This window comes from Poecilia latipinna, unplaced genomic scaffold (genome assembly GCF_001443285.1).
Source record: "Poecilia latipinna isolate Pla-1442-1.1 unplaced genomic scaffold, P_latipinna-1.0 Scaffold428, whole genome shotgun sequence".
NCBI classification, from domain to species: domain Eukaryota; kingdom Metazoa; phylum Chordata; class Actinopteri; order Cyprinodontiformes; family Poeciliidae; genus Poecilia; species Poecilia latipinna.
The window spans coordinates 281,410-302,047 of record NW_015113044.1 but is presented as its reverse complement, the minus strand read 5'-3'; the positions used below and the strand labels follow the sequence as shown (position 1 = coordinate 302,047).

Genomic DNA, 20,638 nt, shown 5'->3' with positions numbered 1-20,638 from the left:
ACATAAAGACGATTACAAACTCATTCACTCAGGTCTTGTGGTTCTGCTCTACTCTGCATCCACAGAACCAAAACCAAACATGGAGAAGCTTCCATGCTCCAGTAATCTGGAACAAACTCCCAAAAAAAAAAAAAAAAAAAAAACTGAAACAGTTTCTTTAAATCAAGGCTAAAACCCCATTTGTTTAGAGCTACAAATATTCTCTTTATTTTGCCACTGTAATATGGTAATATGCTTACAAGTGAAACATGTTTTAATGATAGAATCTGTTGAAGTTTTTGTTGCATAGTAACGGATATCCGTACATCTCTCATTGTGTCAAATGCTCTTTTATTTTTTGGACATTTTGCATTTTATTTTTTTGGACAATATCACAAACGCAACAGAATTTAAGTCATTTCACAAAAAATGCATCTATGACAAATTCTCCTTGTGTTATGTTCCACAACCAATAATCCACTGGTGTTATTCTTAACCATGACGCCAAGTATAATAAATGTCCTTCTGTTTTTCATGGTCATATTACATTGAGGATAACTTCATCACCTTTTCCCTTCTCCCTTCTTCATGCGTTTCCCGTTTCTGAATTACAATGATGAAATTTCTGCTTGTTTCTCATCACTTGTAAGAATATCTTTCTCACTCTCTCTCTTCATGTAACACCCTCCTCCCCCCCCCTCGAAACCATCACCACCCTCACTACCACCTCCACCCTCTCTCCCTGTGTAGTGCCTGGCAAGGCTACAGTCTATTAAACACACAGACAGTGGGGGCTCCCCCGTGGGCTCATTAGTGAGCTGCTCCGCACAGCCTGGGGAACACTGGAACAGACCATTCCGCTGGCTCCCAAAGGGGTGCCAGAGGATTCATTATGCTGTCACTCCGCTTAGTCCCCTGGTGTTGGGAACATGCTGTGATGTCGTATATTGAATTAATAGGTTGGTGATTTAGGCTGTCAGTTATCATTAGAGTCCTTGTGTTGGTTGAATATGATGTATCTTTTTAATGCGCAACATGGTTGTGACAATGGATCACAGCCCGGCCACCGCTGTGTGCCACAGGTAGCTCTTTAGGTTCTGCGGTCCTAAGAAGACCTGCTTTCTGTTCATTAGGTCAGAAAGCAGGTCAGTTTTGTTAACGTGTTGGGTGGGTGTCAAATTTAATCCCTCAAAATATGTTAAAAATAGACCTGAATTTCTGTAACATCTGAAGTGGAAATGCAGGTTTTGTGCTGAAAGCAGCTGTTTTGGTAATATCTCTGTCGCAAATACTTGCGGAAGCTTTATATTTGTGTTTTAATATATTTTTAAGTAATTTATTCAGTTTCATCTTTATTTTCTCTTTTTACTAATTTATGTTCATTACTTTGGTCGGTGTTTGCTTGTATTAATGTTTTATTAATATAGGTGGTTTGAAAACTGTGGTCCTGTAAATGACACATATCTAAAGAAAATTAGTGCTAATTTTCTTTAGATATCACTTAAAGAATTAATTCGAAACTTATTTTTCTCATAGCATAATTAACGTGCAGTGATCAGAGTTTGGGTTGTGCTTAACCCCTGCGCCACCACAGCACCCCGTGGAGTCACTATTTTAAAAATATGCAACGTGATTATATTGTTGACATTTTAAACTTTAACTTAAGTTTATTGTGAATTAAGTAAGCATATGAACTGCAGGATCACAACAGACAGACATACATTGCCTCTTTTACCATACTTTAAAAATTTAAAACAACTTAAAATTAAAATCTTCATAGCAGCGGGATATAACAACATGTTAGCAAATATCAGCAAATTATAATTTCTCAACCAACCATCGTTGCACTTTGTTCAGCCAAACAACTTCTGTTATTTCTATGGCAGGTTTCTCTGCTTCAGCCTGTCGGCTGCAATCAGCCAATCCCTCCAATCAGCTGTGACTTGCCAGGGCGCTTTAGCTCTGCCGAGAACAGAGTCTATTTGAGGATTCTGCATAAGTTGTACAGCTTTGTTAAATGTGGTATGTTGTTGTGCTTTCCAGGTTTTGTAATTGTTTGAAAATTATCCTGACTCATGGTCAGCTTATTCAGCAAATTAGAAACATGTTAGCTTGTTAACATCTTTCTACTACAGTTAAGGGACCTACTCCACAGAACTTTTTTTTTTTAAAAGTCCAACCCTTTAACTCTGAGATTTCCAAAAGGTGCCAGCATGTCCAAAACCAGTATGTTTTATGAAAGAAAAAGGTTGACAGTGTAAAAAACAACCCAGAAACAAAACAACTTTACTGAATTCCACTTGACCTTCCTGTTGTCTACTAGAAGTCGAACAACCATCTCTTTGGCATGCAACCTGAATGAACCACAGAAATGTCTGGACATGTTTTCAAAAGACTTCTTACTTTAGAATAGCTTTCCAAATCTTATCTGCATTTATTTTAAAACACCTCAGTGTAACAAAAATACATACTTACATTTTTCCTTCCCGTACTAAAAAGTTTTGCTGTTACGGTAACCTGTTTTTGCTTGGTTATGGTGCATTCACTGACTGAGAAACAAAAATGCATCTCCTCACTATTTATATGGTAATCTGCAAACTAATTGTACGCTAGAGGGTGAAATGCGAAAATGGGGTTTAGTTGAAAGTGTCATCAGTGTCACCTGCTCTACTTTTACAGGATGACCATGATAAATTGGCGTGGTGGAATTAATGTCGCCGCTATTAATGTTAGCCATTTTTCCTGAAAATGTAGTAAGATTTATTTTGGAAGAAGTCCCATTGCATCTCACACCTTGGAGAGAGTAGCGTCAAAGTGATGTAACACGGTGAAACGAAATAACAACCTGACAGAGGCAATCACATCTGTTGTACTTCCTGTCTTTCTCCACAATGACTCTTGTGGGGAAAAACTAATTTCCTCAGCCACAGAAATTTCATTAGCCTGTCCCCTTTGTCTGAAAAGAAGAAGCTATTCTCTGCTCAGGCAAAGGTGTGCGGTTGCATACCGTACATATGCAGCACACAAGCACAAATACGATACTTTGTGTGTTTACTGAAATTATGTTGTGTTAATTTAATTTAGTATTTGTAAATTGCTGCAGTATTCAGAACGAAGTCTGAAGGACTGCAATGGTTGCAGGATGTGTGATGATTTATTCTTAGTAATGGAAAAATATACTTACCAGGATATGGCATCAGTATGTCTTTTGGAGAAATGGTTGGTAAAAAGTGAAAATTACAGTTCCATGAAAATTTTGTCTCCTGCGCTGTCAAATTATTAAAATAACTCCAAAGAGATTTAAGCATATTCTATTTTCAAACACGGTCTTATTCAAAAATTTCTATATATCAACATTAACTATATCATAGTATATGATCTATCATTGGGCATGGGTCAAAACATCAGTACCAACTTTTCACTTTATATTAAATGATGATTTCAGAAATTTAAAAAAAAATTACTTTTTTAATGCTGACTGAAGTGAAAAAACTAACATTTTCATTTATGTTTCTTCATTGAAATGTACTGAAATCACACAGAGTCATGATTTTGGTGCGCTGTTAAACCCTTGCTAAAAATTGGAGCTGAGTTTGTGTGTCTCTCTTGCAGGATGATGCTGTGGTTCATCATATGGCTGCAAAAGCTGTAGAAAACGTCTCTTCGACCGTCTCTGGTCTCTCTCGTCACCTGGCTACCACAGAGATGGGCTCCGCTTTGTGGTACCTGTTCAGTCACTCGACGGCGGAGGCCGTCAGAGTCACTGCCATCTCTGTAAGCTCGCTTGGCGACATTCACTCAACACAAAGGCATGTCGTGTACCTTCTGTAAAGCGGAGAAAATAGGCATTGAGTAAAAATGTTCTCATCTAGTGCAGCTTCAAGGTGAAACTGAAAGAAAAAAGCTTCCCTGCTTACATTTTTTTACTCTTGGTTTTTAAAGTGTATTTTAAAACGCTAAACCTTGCAGCCTAAAACAAAGAGGTGCAAGGGTAGCAAAAATTTGTTGTGATATTACCACAGACTGTAATGCATCTTATTGAGGTTCTATATAAAAGACAAAGACTGATTGGTACATAATAAAATAGTAAATGCTTTTCAGATTTTTATTTGTTTAAAAATGTCAGTTACATTTGCCTGTTCTTTTTAATATTAACTTCAGCCATATTACATAGAACGCATCAGTGAACACCATTTTTTCCAGTTCTGCCACAGATTCTCCATTAAAATTAGGCCTGGGCTTTGACTAAGCCATGCAAACATTAAACATGATTTGATTGAAACCGTTCTATTGAAACTCTGGCTGTATGTCCAACAGGAAAGTGAACCTCCGTCTCAGTCTCATGTCTGGGCTTGAGGTTTAACTGTGTTTTTCCAGAATTGTCCAGTGTCCATACTTTTTCCCATCATATGTCTTCCTCACCAGAAAAAAAATATCCCTACAGCATAATTATGCCATTGTGATGTGTTACCATAGGGATGGGTCTTCAGTGTCATGTCCGAAACAGCTCTAAGGAAATTACAAATATTACTTCCTATTTCCATTTGTTCCATTTGGCACAGCCTGCCAGTTTAAGGTGATGGTTTGCAGTTGTGCAACACATGAATCTCTATTTATTCCAAGATGAAGTCGGAAACAGGTGGATGCTTTTATTAATTAGACGACTTCTGAAGGCAGTTGTCTTGGATTTTATTTAGGAGTAGTTAATTAAAAGGGACTGAATGCAAATGTGTATTACATTTTGCAGATTTATATTTTTAGTAAAACTGCACAGTTTATTATTTTCATAATATTTGTGCTTAATTACCTTCATAATTATGCAGTTATTGTATTTGTCACTCCCATTAAATCCCAGTCTAATACCCTGAAGGCTTTAACATGACAAAATGTGCAGAATGCTGAAGGTCTGGAAGTATAATCACTGTTAATTATTACACCATGCCATATTTTCAATCACCCACCAATGCACTCCAATATGTTAATTATTTTTGTTATTGTCACGTGTGGGGCAAATTTTACAAGTTAGTTGTTGTTACATGATACCTACTCATGTATTTTCTTTGACCTCTAACACTCCAGACCCCAAGCGCAACATACTGTAGCTTTACAAAGACGCGGACTCATAATTCATGAACGACATGCGGTAAAATAGTTCATGATGAGCGCGCGTTTTCATCCGCCTGTTTCCCCAGTCTCTTTCAAGGCTAACCCGGCTGGACCCAGCAGTCTTCTTGTCGGTGATTGACACCTGTGGCCCCGCAGCCGTCTTGGAGGGCATAGGTGGAGCAGGGTCCAGGGTGCAGCAGCACCTGCTCACTGCCGTGGCCTCTGCCCTCCTCGCCTCACACATCCACAAACATCGGATCACACAGAGCCGGGTATGTGCACTCTCCGAAGCACATGTGCAAGATATTACAAGAAGTTCAAATGTCAAACTTGAAGCTATTCGGGCTGCATATTATCAAGCAGCAGCGCTGTTTTAATATGGCATTGCACAAGATATGTTGTGATTATTCAGGTTCTTGCCGATGAGCACAAGAGTTTTAGTGAGAAATGTTCTTAATCTTGTTAATACATTGGTTATGATTGGAAACACTCATCAATAAATGCGCAATATAAAAACCATACTATTCAATGTAAAATCCTTACAATTCATCCTCTCTCTTTCTTCGCTGGTTTACCTCCTCTCCTCTTTCTACATAGTTCATGAACTAAATCTGAACTGTGCATGAACTAATTTGTCAGGAGTTACTTATTTAATTTTTCATGAGAAAACCCATCTAGTGTGTATGTGATGTGTTAATGTTGGGGAGGCAGAGGGGCTGAAATTGATTTGAAGGTTTTTAACTTGCAGTCTAGAATTGGTAATTGACTCTGAACTGAATTTATTTGCATTGAACACTTCCAATTTAACACCAGAATACAAACTTAGTACTTCAACTCTGCTCTAATTATAAACTGATATGCATTCACCCCCCCACCCTCTTTCTCTCCCCTGGCACAAAGACAGACAGTCCAGGAGTTTGTTTACACAGAACTCTGTCTGTTTGCGTGTGTGTGTGTGTGTGTGTGTGTGTGCGTGTGTGTGTGTGCATGTGTGTGTGTGCGTGAACATGCATGTGTGAAGAGGGACTGTGACTGTGTGCTCAGAAGCACAAACACTAATTTGTTGAGTGTGTCAGTATCTGGGCTAATTGGCTGAATGAATACGCTGCAGTCTTCTACTTCAGCAAAGCATTATGGGTACTGGGGAGGGACTTATCAGCTAAGAGCACACGGCTGGGCTTTGAAATTAATTAACTTGGTGTGTTGCACCACACAGACTAGAACATGCTTTCACATTTGCTCCTAAACACACACACACGCGCACACGCAAACACACACACTTGGTTGTGTATGGTGTTGATGATAATGGTGCTGTTAATGAATGTTGGTCAGTCCGTTTTTTGTTTTTTTTTTCCCAAGGAGTTAGTACTACTTCTGCTAAAGGAATGGCTGTTGAAACGTTTGTATGTCATAAAGTGCAGCCTAACACAGCCTAAAATGTTTTATTTTATTTTTTTTATCATTTACAGTTTTAAGCACAGCTCTTGTTTTTGTTTCTTTACTTCCCTAAAATCACTGGTAGCCCAATTGTTTGTACCCCTAAAATGTTAAAATGCGCTAAAGAAAGCAGTTCTATAATTTATGTTTCACTTTTTTCAGCTGGTGAGAGCCCAGGAACGTCTCATTAGTAATCTGTGATTTCTGTTTCGCTATGGTTTAAATATACGACACAGAGGTCCATTTGTTTAAGCCATTCTGTCAAGTTTAAACTTGTCACCAAGCACGACTGTAAATGCAGAAGAAAATCTCCAAAAGTCACTGTTTCAGAAGTGCAACAAATAATGGCATGTAGGGGTCATGGAGTCTCAAAACAGCAAACTTTGATGTCGTCTGCATGCTAATTGGTGGTTAAGGGTGCTAGAAAAAGCCTCTTCTGTCCTACCATCACAAACATAAACATGTGGAGGTTTTTAAGCTTTCCTTTAACTGGAACGGTGTGGTTTGCCAGTTGTTTTTCAACAATCATCAGCCTGCAGACTTAAGATTCAGTGGTGGTTCTGTTTTGCAGGATCTGGTTCTGAAAGTGCTGCGTTGCTTGGAGAGCCCATCTGCCGTGACGAGAGCCAAAGCATTACTGGTGTTACTGCTGCTAACACAGGACAACACACACATGCTGCTCTACTGCTGTCAGCACAGGTAAACACTGTACACCACTATAGTTCACACACAGTTGAATAGAGAACTTACTCTCTGTTACACATCATTTGATTATTTATCCATCTTAATCTAGAGTATTTGGCACGAGGTAGATCAGTTTGAAGAACTCAACAACAAACTGACATTACGACATCTATTTGTAACTGAGTTGTTACAAGATAACAACCTAGAGCAGCCTAAGAGGATATAAAACTTCTACTTGGCTAATTAAAGACATTTTGCTTTTTAAATTGTACTTTATTCCTTGTTTCTAAAATGTGACGCCTGCCTGCTGCGCTTTTCTCAACTCACCACATTTCATTGCTCAGCCTCCTGCTGTCTGACTGCACCGAGGCTCAGAGTGGAGAAACGTCCTCTTAGCTGCAGTCAGTCTGGCAAACCATTGGCTAATTAGCTTCTCTGGAATGTAGCGGTATACGTTCACACACAGCCTGAACTGTCGGAGAACAAACACGTTGCATTTTTGAATTCCATTTCAGGGTGAGATTTCCCTTTAATTATTTAACTGTAGCTTTCAGTACAGCTATGTTTTCTTATCCAACAACACTGCTATATAAATGACCTCTTCAGTGTACTCTCTGGTAAGACAAATGGATATCTGTTCTCTATGGCTGAAGACGTATTTTTAGATTAAATGTTTAAAAACATTTTTGAGATTAAAAACCAAATCTGGGTCAAAACAGCACATTCTGATGCTGTAAATCGCACATGTCTTGCGGAAACGTTTACAGAAGAGACTTCTTTCATCAAAATTCTGCCTGCAGATTTTAGCAAAGTAGTTATAGTTTTTATAACCTTTTGTGTTAAGCTAATGCAGAAGCTATGGGAATATTCATATAAATAGATTTTCCCAACACATTTAACTTAGCCACATACAGTTTAGTCTTTTTCAAACTTCAAACCGTTTATTAGCAGCTTGTCCTGTGGTTCACCCTGCTGCATTGCAGCATTGCATGTGTCAGGAGCATATGATGAAATGTGTGATTCCTCCATCCATGCATCCATACAACCCTGTTCCCACTTGGCTTTTCAATTTAACTATATGTTCAAATCACATGAATCATTATAATTCTCTCTTATTGGTGTCTCATCTGTTCTTTCCCCCTGGCTCCTCACAATGTTTGCTCAGCTTTTTCTTGAACTGGCCCTCTTTAGAAATATATTCGGATGGGAGCTTGGAGAAGGATTTTATACTCCAGGGGAGAGATGCACTAAATAAAATCTGATGGCCGATTTACAAAGCCCTTTTTTTTTTTTTTTTTTGAAACTATGACCTGCTCAAACCAGTTTCAGCCAAGTGCAATTTATCGTTGAGAACTACAGTATCAAAAAGTAGAAAATGGTATTGAAAATAATTGTTTATAGCCTTCCTGCGGTGAGTAGTCAGTGCTCTTATTTTGAGCAGACGCAAGGTCACGTTGTGTGTGCAAATAACAAGCCAGTTTATAAGACATGACTTACCCATGCTTTAAAAAAAATAATAAATACATTTTAAGCTGTCTCTGGGCTCTTAAATTGGTGATTATATGGCTATTGCTGCTAAAGCAGCTGATTGTGTGTGTATTCTAGATGCTTTAGTTCCTTACCTTAAATTTAAGATTTTCAAAAAGCTGCCAACAAAATCGAGCACATATCATGAGAAACAGAGGATTAAACCTCAAACAGATGAAACATAGGATCTTTTCTACAGTCAAGTTCAACCTTCCTGTTGTCTCCTGAAAGCTGTGTTCTCTCCTGCAGCCTGAATGAACGGCAACAAATGTTTTACAAGTGTTACAAAAATTACAATTTTCATTTATGTATTCATCTAACTTTGTCATATTGTCAAATTGTCATATTAGGTGGAAAATAAATTCTTTACTCATTCTTCTGGGATGTAAAGTATCTCAGGAAACAAGTTTTTTAACTTTAAATAGGCTGCAGCATTGCAAACCTACAGTTGTTTAACTCTCATTTGTCACATCTTTTTATAAATAACTTGCAGGGGAATGTGATCCGTTATGCCTCTCACCTGCACACTGTCTTTCTGAACATGTCTCGTAGAAAAATTATTTCATACAAATTTGGGTTACAGAAATAAACTGTGAAAGAAAATGGAAATGTAACACAATCGGTTTGTGATCTTTTTGATCCCCACCGTTCTCCACAATCCACAGCCATCCCCGAAACATCGTATGTCGATTCCCTTATCATACCGCATGTAAATACGTCTTCTTTTATTACATTAGAGCAGGATTATAGAAATTCAATGTTTTTGTTTTTCATTTCCTCTGGCTGTTTTTCTTTTTTTATTATTTCTGCCTGCTTCTTCACACGCCTCGCTTGCTCTCCTTCTGTAAGCAGAGTTGGAGCGTTTAGATTTGGTTTGCCTGTCTCTCTCCCACTGAGAACGCCACATGACTCAGCCACACAGAGACACATATTTGCCTTAGTCTCACTCTCTCGCAGCCTTGCGTTGTGTTTAATTAGCACCTCGATGACATGAAAATATGCGTGCCTGTCTCTGTGAGATAAACTCGCTCGAATCTCACCAAGAGGTGTCAAGATTGGCAGCGAGGGTGGAATATGATGGCTTTCACCATATCCAGTCACACCCACTCAGCCGCACAGCGAGCGACTTGTGGGTCAGTTCATGTGAGCAGCTTCTGAGTCTCCGGCCGTCAGTGACAAAATGGTGGTAAGCTGGCGGTGCCTCTCTGGTCAGCAGGCTGGCTGGCTTGTTCACAACTTTTGATGGCGTCTTGTAAAAGAGCAGTCCTCAAACATTAATATCATGCTATGGAAAATATGGTTGGGCTGTTTCGTGTATATAAATCATAGTTTTTCTTTCTATAATCTGGACTGAAGATCCAACTTTACTATATGAGTGTTTTTATGATTATTCTAATCTGTCTTTATATTGGCTTTGCACAGCTGCATTTAAAGGTTTGACGATCTGGAATGTTAAACTATGTGATATGAGTTGTAGGCCAAAGTTAAGGAGGTTATTAAAAGTTTGATTAACTGATTGCTAATACTCATAAACAGGTACATGTAAGAACATTTTATATTTTGAAAGAGAAACTTATGTTACAAAGACTCATTATGCATAAGGTGAAGCAGGTCAAGTCTTTATTTCTTCTTTAATTTGGATGATTATGGCTTACAGGTAATGAAAGCGAAAAATTTCTTTCTCAGAAATTAAAATGCTGCATAATATTAATAATAAAATAAATTTTAATCTGAAATGCCAGCTCTCTGAAATGTATGTTCATTTCTATGCACTTCATGCTTGGTTGAGGCTCCTTTTGCTTGAATGCTGCATTAATTCAGCGGAGCATGGAGGCAGTCATCAGCCTGTGATTCTGCTGAGGTGTGATGGAAGCACAGGTGGTTTTCATACCAGACTTTGTTTTACCAATTTTGATGTGGGAATCATTCTCCTCTTGGAACTCTTGCTTCTGAACATCCTAACTAATGTTCTTTAATCTAATTATTACATCTTTTTGTTAAATTGTTAAAACATGTTCAGATAAGTTGCCCCCAAACACACCTCAAAATTGTTTTTTGTAATGTTCTTTTGAGTCGTTCCAGAACTCTGACCTAAGTTTGACCTAGACTGACAAAAAAAATCATATACCAGGCTTAAAAAAAAAACTTTTCTCAATTTCAGCTGCAATGATTAGGTGACAGAGTCAGTATTTGCACTGTTCCCTTTTCTCTTGCTTTGAAAAGTCTGCTTTGAAAAGGGGCTCCCAAAATTAAAACGGTTTTTAGCCGCGATGAGTCTATGTAAACGTCCGACTGGACCAGTACAATCCTGCACTGTCTGTCTGCACAGACTTGTGATGTACCTGGAGAGAGACCTGCGGAAAGCCACTCCTGTCAGAGACAACCCCAGCCAATCAGGATACCTCTGTCAGTGTCTGGATTTACTGCTGCTGCATCTTAGTCAAACTGCACCGGTGATAATGGGTAGGCTTGGAACAACTCTCACTCAAGCAAACAAACACACACACGCACACACACACACACGCACGCACATACACATACACACACACACACACACACACACTAGATAAAATGGGATTTGTAAAAGTTTTTTCATTTGAATGATTTTTTTTTTCACTCAAATGAAGTTATCTCAGTTTAAAGCCTATGTTTAAGACCGTTTTATTCCTAAGGGCTTTAAAGTATATTGAAAATTACACTCTTTCATTAATATCTTCATCACCAAAAACAGCTTTGACTTTAGTAAACGTATGGCCATTTTATTGACAGGTAGGAGGCGCTCACACTTTATTAGCTAGTCATACTTTTGGCCAATTATATTAATTTCTACCACGTGCAAAATAAAGGAATGATAGAAGCAAGGAAAACATAATATTTGTAGGATATCATCATCGTCACTGGCAGCTTTTCTCCCTAATGTCATTCATCCCTATTATTGGCCATTCTTGTTCGTTCTCTTCCATTTTTATGTCTTCATCTTGTCTCTTATAGAGGATGTCTTGTCTGCACTGAGAGATGTGATTGGGAGGAAACACCCATCTGCAGCTCAGAGTAAACAGCTTAAACAGACTTTGCCAACATTGTCTGTAGTTCTAGAGCTCCTTTCATCTCAGGTAACTTAATGGTTGAGTTAATATTTTAGCAATGTTTTCAGTTGATGTTTTTAAGAAGTACCTATTTGGTTGGAGCATGGAGTGTGAGTCAGTTTACCTCTTGACTGTTTTACTTTGCTGACCTATGAGTCGCTCTGTTTTTGTACTTGCTGGTCTGTTCGTCTCTCTCCAGGTCTTCAGAGCTCGAATTGTAACCCAGGAGTTTCTGGTTCAAATTGGATTGCTGCTTGTAAGTGCTTTATAAGTCACCTTTACTAACTGTCCATTTAGGTTTTATTATAAACTAAAGACAAAAACCAAAAGAGATGTTGAAACTAATTACAATTTGTATTGGATTTGAGTCATTTCCGTCATTTAGAGTGATCTTTATACTTACTGATAGACTGGTTAAAGAAAAAAAAAATCTCTTAACACTAGAGGTTTTTGTAGTTCTGCACATTATGTAGGCAATTTAGACTACAATTGACAAAGCGACCAACTCATATGACATTTAGTCTTGGAAAAAAAACAACAACTTACATTTGCAGAATATTACAGTCATTCTGACTTTCTGATTTCTTGATATTTTTCCGTCAAAATATTTCAAGGTTTACTGTAAACTAAATCAGAGTCCTCCGCATGTTGTTACTGTTTTCTATTTTATTTCACACTAAATATTTAATGTCTGAACCGTAGCATCACAGTGGAATTAGTAACCTGGGGTAAAATCCAACCTCTTACTCCATACACAAACAAACCCCACTGCAGCATTGCAAGTATAACATAAGATTTCTGTGCTCTTACTGTTTTTTTCTTTCAGAACTACGTTATTTCTGTGGAGTCCAATGAAACTAATCTGTCCAGTGGTGTGGGTCAGTTCTTTTCCATTGATTATTACCTAGATGCCAAATGAGAATCTGCAGCTTTTTCTGTAATCATAATATATCGATATGAAGTCACTTAGCATTGGTGTTTAGTAAATATATTTCTTTACTTTAATACCCATCATTGGGTCTTACACAGTTTTTGATTTTTAAAGCTACATTGACTCTGAATGTTATGACTAAACTGTGTATACTTTAACTAGACATTTTAAATAAGAAACAATAATAATACTCATGTGTGGTTAGGAAAACAGACACAGTCCTAAAAAGAAATGTGTGAATTGTGAATTCCAAGTATGCATATAAACTGCATCAGCGTTCAACCATCTTAAGCAATTAGGGAGTTTAATCCCTCAATCCTGATTCTGTGCTGCTGATAAATTTCATTCCTCATTAGGTGTTGCAATATGCGAAGAGCTGATTAGAACATCTCTGTCCATTGTGGAGGTCCTGAGTCAGCACCATACTCTAGTCACTCAGTATCATTGTGCTGTGAGTATATGCATGTGTAGTTTCCTATATGTTTTCTGATGTCGCCCTGATTGAATGTTTGAGGTAGTGTGTCTGTCTACATATCTGTGTGTTTGTCTGGCTGTTTAACAGGCTTATATTTATGTTATACATATATTTATATTTCGAGACCCTATAGTTATTGATTTGTGATGCCCAGTGGGGTCCTGAACCTTTATTTAGGAACCACTGTGTGAGGGTATAGCTTTATAAATAGCTTTATGTACTAAAGATACACAAAGCATAAGTGGATTCTGAGTACACTTCTCTCTTCTTAGACCACAAAACAAACTTAACTCTGTTTCACACTTTACTTTATGCCAGCTGCACTTTAAATAGATTCAGAGCTAAAACATATGGCTTACCATAGTTTCTTTCTTTTATAAGTGTTAGTTGCTGCTCATCACGTTGTAAGTCAGTTTAGATGAAAGTGGCCGCTAAATACCTGTATTAAATTATGTTACGTAATCAGCCTACTTTGTCAATTTCATATTGTAACTCCTGGTATTATAGTCTATGTGCCCTTCACTCTTTCTAACCGGTCGGCGGATATCAGAGAACAGCGGGTCAACGTGTGAGCAATGGCCAAGAAATTAATCAAATATTGAACCAAGCGAACCCCGTCAGATTTGTGAGAGTTCTGTGCAAGCGTGCATGTGTGGATGTGCAGGGGATGGAACAATGAGATTGTATTTAATGACTATTGACGTATGGGAATGGAGCACTGCAGGAAGCAGACAGGATGAAAAGGGAGAAAAGAAAGAGATGAGGAACAGACAATGGAGCAAAGAGGAGACTTGCAGCTACTGATTGTCAATAACACAGGAAGACACTTTAATTACCCCCAAGCCAGCTCAGATTAGCTTTTATTGTTTCTGGACAAGGACATGGACTCCTACCTGGGAGATCTCTAATTTCTCAACTGTAGTTGTGTAACAAGAAAAGTTTTCTGTTAGTTTGGTCTGTTTCAAAACCTTCCTTAATAAAACTTTTTTACATTAATTCTATTGTCATTAAAGCACATAAACAAGACTGAAAAATGTGTGTCAGTAAACCAAGAAAACAGGAAAACACGTTCCAGACAATCAGATCCATAAATCGTATCTATTGTATTTGAATTGAGAATTGAGAAGACCTGGACAATGGAATAAAGGATAAAACCTGCAAAACATATTAAAAAAACAGTAAAAGAGGAGTGAAAACTTTTAGTCAATACAAAGTCCAACACAAAGACTATTAGAAATTGGTGCAAAATACTGCTTTCAAAGCTAAACTGTAAAGGCCGCAGCAGTTTATAAGGTAGAATGAGGTATAAAGCTAAAGCTAGCCAATAAAGCTGGCATGCTATCATTGGAAATATCAATGATAGCATGTAGGTTACCCCTCGCAAATTGACCTACAGTAAAATTCATGCGGTGTGAAAAAAACTCACGTAAAAGCTAAAATTAGCTAAAAACGTAAAGCTACCTAAAATACCAAGGATAGCATCTAGGCTAGCAACTTATTGTAACATATTCCGATCAATCTGAAAAACACCTGTAAAGGCAAAAATTAGCTAAAACACTAAGCTTAGCTAAAGTCCTTTTGAAAGCAACTAGGCAAGCACTAGCATGTTGACATGCAGCCACATACTCCAGGCAGTGTGAGAAAACCACCCTCTTAAAAGCTAAAATTAGCTATAAAGGTAAAGCTAGCTAAAATACCAGTGATAGCATTATAGCATTGGAAGGAAGGTTGACAATTGGGTTGTAAATGGGGTTTGAAGGAGCGTTTTAATGAGGGTTGGAATTAGGATTCAAATTCAATTCAAATTCAAAATTACTTTATTGACATCAAAGGGAAATGAAATGAATGTTGGAAATTAATTTAAATGTTGGAAGGAAGGTTGGAATTATGGTTGGAAGGATTTTTGGGTTTAGATTTAGATTGGGAACCCAGTCTAAATTAAAATGCAATCAAAAAACTAGAAGAGGGATATTACGAAATCTGTAAAATGTATGAAAAAGCTTAAATAAACAAAAGTAGTTAGATGTGAAAGGGAGCCAAAGTTTTAGCAAAATTTCTCAGAAATTATGGGATGGTCCATTAATTTCAATGGGGCCTAAGACGATCACAAAAAGTTGAATATTTCCTCTACCGTAGAAGATGTCAGTACCAAAAGACAAAGCCGTAGTGTCCTGAATGAGCAAAATATGGTAAAAGTTGAATGGTTGAACTTACACAAGAATGCAGAAGTAGATCAGTCATAAAAAGTGTACGGGAAAAAACAGTGGAAGAACTCATTTCAGTCCCTGTTATAATTGAGCACAGTCCAAAAAGTTTTATCGTACCGACAGGGGTTCCATAAATAATAGTAATTAATGTATTATATGCAGTGCAGCATCTATCTTCTAATGAAACAAGATACTATTGATTTTCGGGGGGATTTTTGTGCACCACTGGACAGTAGACGGCATGCTAACAAGGTAAAAGGGTCAAAACCACAATCACAAACAAATACACACATTCATGTGCACACGCGCTCCACCTAGCCTTTTGATGGCTCTGCTATTAATTTGCAGGCCATTAGGTAGTGGGCAACTTCCTTTGTAGTTTTCCTTCTTGTGCTTTTAATGTAATGACCTCACACACTGTGTCTGTGCTAGTCTTGTTTCTATGGTAATATTAGTAATCATGCAAATTTGTGGTATACAGTTCTTGCCTAAATAAGGGTTTGACAGTTCTGGAACATGCGTCTGTTTGATCCTAAAATAAATAAATAAATGAAAAGAATCACTCAGCAGTGAATTTCCATAGTAATTTGACCCTCTGTGACAGTGGTCTGCTTGGTTGATGCCTCCAGAATTAATGCAACACAGAGTTTCCTTTTCAACAAAATCTAAACATGCAGCCAGTCTATTAACTGGCTTACTTTAGAGGGTATATTTCCTTTCTCCCCCTCTCCCACATAAGACAACAAGGATGCAAAAGACTTAGCTGATAAACAGTTAATAAAGGAATAGTTCAGGATTTTTGAAGAGAGGTTCTGTAAAAAGGTTAGAAGCGGTTCATATTTTATTTGTCATAGATTCTCTGGGTAAAAATCCTCAAAAGATGGAACTAATGGCTTTTTAGATTGTTAGATTGGGGCCAATACCAAAGCATTTCTTCTGTGAATGCTAACCTGTGGACATTTAAACCATCATCGCTGTCAATTCAGGTAATAAAGGATAATTATTAATAAAGGAGCAGATAATTTTTTACATCATCACCAATGTTCTACCTTTTTTTAAAAAAACATACTAATAAAAAAAACAAACTCGTAATGTAGCTGTCTGATTTTTATTTTTTTTGGCTCTAGTGGCCTTTATTTGATAGTTAATTGACAGGAAAGTGGGCAATGAGAGAAGGGGGAAGACATGCATCAAAGGTCGCCAAGGCCGGGAATTGAACCTGCGACAGCTGCGTTGAGGACTAAGGCCTCCAAATGTGGGTTGTGCTTAACCATTGCGCCACCACAGCACACCCTGCTGTCTGATATAAAAGTAAAAAATACTGTAACAGCTTAAAATGAAAAGACGCTTTATTATTTTGTTCAACAGTTTCTCTGATCTGAAACTCTCACTACGTGTTTCATACAGTTGTGGTGTACCATCAGTGACGGTACACCACTTCCTGGAAGCCAATGGTTTCTTTTTAAATAACCATCCTATGTAGACATGACTGCATAGGTTCATAAAATGATGTTCCCAACAACAGCTATGATGTTTCTGAGGTTGAACTTATAGATATTTGCTTTAATCTTGACCTTTTTTACTTTCTCGCTATTAGCTTCTGCCTCCAGACCAAATAATCTGGCTTTATTCTAAATGAAGACCACATGAGAGTCATCTTCTTCTGCACATATGATTTTAACTGCTTTTTACCTTTTAACAGAACCTTACTGCAGAAAATCATGAACTATCCCTTTAATGCTGTATATAGGACAGTTCAATTTTCCTTTTACATACTGCTTGATACTATCTTCCTTCTGTTACTGCTTGATGTGATTTGTTTCACGTTCTCATATGATCTCCGGCTGGACTTGCATTTCGCCAGACTGTAAATGATTCTGCCACATTCTGTCTTCTTCTGTTCCTGAAGGTTGTGGATGCTGTCCTACCTCCTCTGACAACTCTGGCTTTCAGCAGAAATGGTATGAGTGGTGTGTCACTTTTAATAAAGCGAATTAGACAGAATAGCAATAGAAAGAGAGGCTAGTATCAGAGTGCTGGGAGTGGGAAGGAACTGAAAAAGCTGAATAGCAAGTTTTCAGGGATAGGATCATTTTAATAGGAGAAACAGACTCTCTTTTTTTCCATTCCCTGTCACTTGAAATATATCCGTTATAAAACAAAAGAAAGTGTTTGTAATGTATCGATGGAGAAAGATGGGGGGGGGGCTTATGTTATGAGTCAGGGTGCATAGTTGGAAATCAGATGCTAACGAGAAGCAAGAATATAAACCAGAACAGATAACCTTGAATTTTTTAAAGGTGGAGAATCAGTAGCTTGTGTAAATCACTCTTAACAGTAATTTAAAACATTGTTTTTGTTTTAGACCCTCTGTGAGTCATTAATGTGTAGTCGCTGTGGGTGCCCAAAGGCCCACACAGCAGAGCTGGTTGTTAGGGTAAAGGGGGGGGGGAGGGATTTTGCCATTAACATCTTGTTTCCTTGTTACTTGTCATTCCATTTTAGTCTAAAATGTTTTGTAACCTTGAGCCCTTGGCTGTTTTTGTTAGCATGGATTTTTTTTTTCATTCTCTTTATACATTTTTATCATTTCTTTTTTTATATTGTAATGATGTAATGAGGCTACTTCTTTAGCTATATTAGTTGTGCTGTTTTAGCTTATGTCTGCACTGTAACACCATTTTGTTAGTAGTAGTTTTTCCTTTAAAGAAACTGACATGGCGAGCAATGCTAGTGATCGAAACATACAGCTGCACCTTTACACCTTCGCTGCAAGCTGTCTATCAGCTGATCCAATGGTTTCTCAGTAGATGAGGGGATTTTAGGTAAATAAAATGTTGCGTCTTGGCAATCAAAAATCAGAAAGTGATGCACATAAAACATGACACGCTGCATTTCAGCCAAATAACACCAGCAGCACATGCTGGTCTAAAGTCTCCTATTTATTACAGACGCATGAATGCCAAACTGTACACACTGATTTATATTCGGTTTCTCTTTCTCCCCGTTACAGTGGAGTGGTCGGTGTTTGTTTTGAAGGTGCTGTCTGAACTCAGCCTGGTTATGCTCGTCCAAAGAGACGACGAAAATGCTGATGAAAATGAGGACAAAGTAGAGGAAAAGAGAGACAGGAGAGATACAGAAGGAGGAGCAGCTGAAAGAAGTGGAGATGGAAGATCCTGCAGCCAAGTCTTATCTGTCTTCACCAAATCTCTACTTTCAAGGTTGCTTAGTCTCCCAAATCCTTTCCTGACAGACTTGCTGTATTTTTAATTGTGTTTTTTCGTTTGTTTGTTTGTTTGTTTGTTTGTTTATTTAAGAAACAGAGAATTTTCTGGCCCTGAATAGCAATATATTTTGTGAAAAAAAAGTTGTTTAATACTTTTATTGTCTTTATATCTCTTAAAAACATTTTTTAAGAACCTGTTGGTCTCATGAAGTTGCTATTTTGGCTAGAAAAAGAAAAGGCAGTGATACGCGATATACCGGCACTAACATTTTTGGCCTGCATTAGTCATTTTTAACACATTGGTATCAGTCCAGTAAATCAAATTGAGCTGATATTAACAATTGATACTTATATCAGATATCAAGGTCAACCAAATCCCTAAAAGGGAACATTATGCTATGATTTTACACAACTGTATGAGTTGATCTACCAGTTTACTCCCTTTGTTACCTCTCACAGCCCAGTTTTAAAAGGTTGAAGCTACTGAATTTTTTCTGCCCTTCCTTTTTGCATTAACTCCCTTTTAGCTTTAGTCACCTCACCTTCCTCTGGCGAAGCATCATACACTAAATACTAAACTTGTTTCTGCCCAGGTTCGAAGTTCTTCTTTGTGCGGCAGAACCTATCCCGCTCTTCGCACTCAAGTTGCTGGTATCAATGACTGAACACAGCACTCAGATCTGCAGGTACATTTATTCACTCAAATATCTAAAGAAATACGCATCAAAATGCAATGAATTGACCTATGAAGGGTTGTGTAATGAAAGAGACCTACAGAAAACCTTTATCACTAATTATGCTGAAGTAACAGAAATGTTACGTGTAGTGGAGACACCTTTTAATTCACGTTGCATACACTTGTTCTGATTTAAATGCTTTGCAGTCCTTGCAGGTACCGATACAAACACCACAGTGTGTAACGTTTTAATTCCAAGGCCAGTGATTCCTAGTTCAGCTCTGGGAATCACTATCCAGGCGCACACAGGCATAAATGCACAAACACACACACACACACACACACACACACACACACACACACACACACACACTCACTTGTATTACGAGCAGTGATTTATCTGCTCTTTGCTGGATACAAAACACACCCGAATGATTATTCGGGTGTGCAGATTCACAGCTAATAGTAAGAACAACTTTCCAGCTGAAGCACTTCTGGTGATCTGCATTCAAGTGGACCTGTTTTACCTTTCTTAAAAGCCAGACTTCCCTGCATTAGTAATCACTGTAGTGACAGGCATTAGGTGCTACATAAGCTTAAGTGCGTGCTGAATTGACACGTTGTGCTGAGAAATCTCTGCGAACTAGCTACTCCTGAAGAGATTTGCTTAAAAATGTAATGCATCCTCTTTAAATATACAACACTAGGACAAAATTATCTCTGCATAATGTAGAAGGGATTCACTATCCAGGAATTTAAAAACAACTCTTGTGAAGGAAGTCATCTGGCACCAAAATAACAAGAGATAATGATGTGTTGCTCTTGCAGAGAAAATCTGCTGATTCCTTGTCTAACCATGAGATGCCTTACCAGGGTGTGTGAGTCTGCATGTGTATGTGTGTGTATGTGCTTGTGTTTAATGTGTTCATGGTTACATTAACATGGTTGCACTGTGGTTTTTGGCTGACTGAGCTTTACTTAGCTTCCAGTGAGTGAAAATGGCCATCATAGAGTTAAGAAAGCATTCCTGGAGATCTATTGAGCAAACACAAGGAGTTTTGGTTCTACTTAAACTATTACAATACTTACGTCATATTTTTGGCTCTTGTTTGTTGGGTTAATTTCACAAGCTAATTTGGCTTCCTGTTGTTTTAGTTCATGTGGAGGATAAATCTGCTTTACATGGTGAAGCATTTCCCGACTTTGCTCTTTATGACACATAATCACTCTTTGTAATGAGGTTATGGTCTCTGTTTTGTTTCTAAACCTGTAATCTGAGTTATCTGTCTGGGTTCTTATTT

At 37.9% G+C, this 20,638-nt stretch overlaps 1 protein-coding gene across 11 annotated transcripts in view; it reads left to right on the top strand.

The window, feature by feature from the left end:
- ulk4 (unc-51 like kinase 4) overlaps positions 1-20,638 on the top strand; it is an 88,474-nt gene that overhangs the window by 28,258 nt on the left and 39,578 nt on the right. For all 11 annotated transcript variants that reach the window (XR_001425702.1, XR_001425700.1, XR_001425701.1 and 8 more), the window contains exons 20-30: positions 3,592-3,753; positions 5,172-5,357; positions 7,094-7,221; positions 11,063-11,196; positions 11,725-11,846; positions 12,019-12,075; positions 12,646-12,697; positions 13,107-13,201; positions 17,342-17,393; positions 18,446-18,656; positions 19,255-19,347. Coding sequence is in view for 6 of the 11 variants with exons in the window: in XM_015038069.1 (XP_014893555.1) it covers positions 3,592-3,753; positions 5,172-5,357; positions 7,094-7,221; positions 11,063-11,196; positions 11,725-11,846; positions 12,019-12,075; positions 12,646-12,697; positions 13,107-13,201; positions 17,342-17,393; positions 18,446-18,656; positions 19,255-19,347 (1,292 nt within the window). In the remaining 5 variants the exon portion in view is untranslated. The remainder of the gene's footprint in view (positions 1-3,591; positions 3,754-5,171; positions 5,358-7,093; positions 7,222-11,062; positions 11,197-11,724; positions 11,847-12,018; positions 12,076-12,645; positions 12,698-13,106; positions 13,202-17,341; positions 17,394-18,445; positions 18,657-19,254; positions 19,348-20,638) is intronic.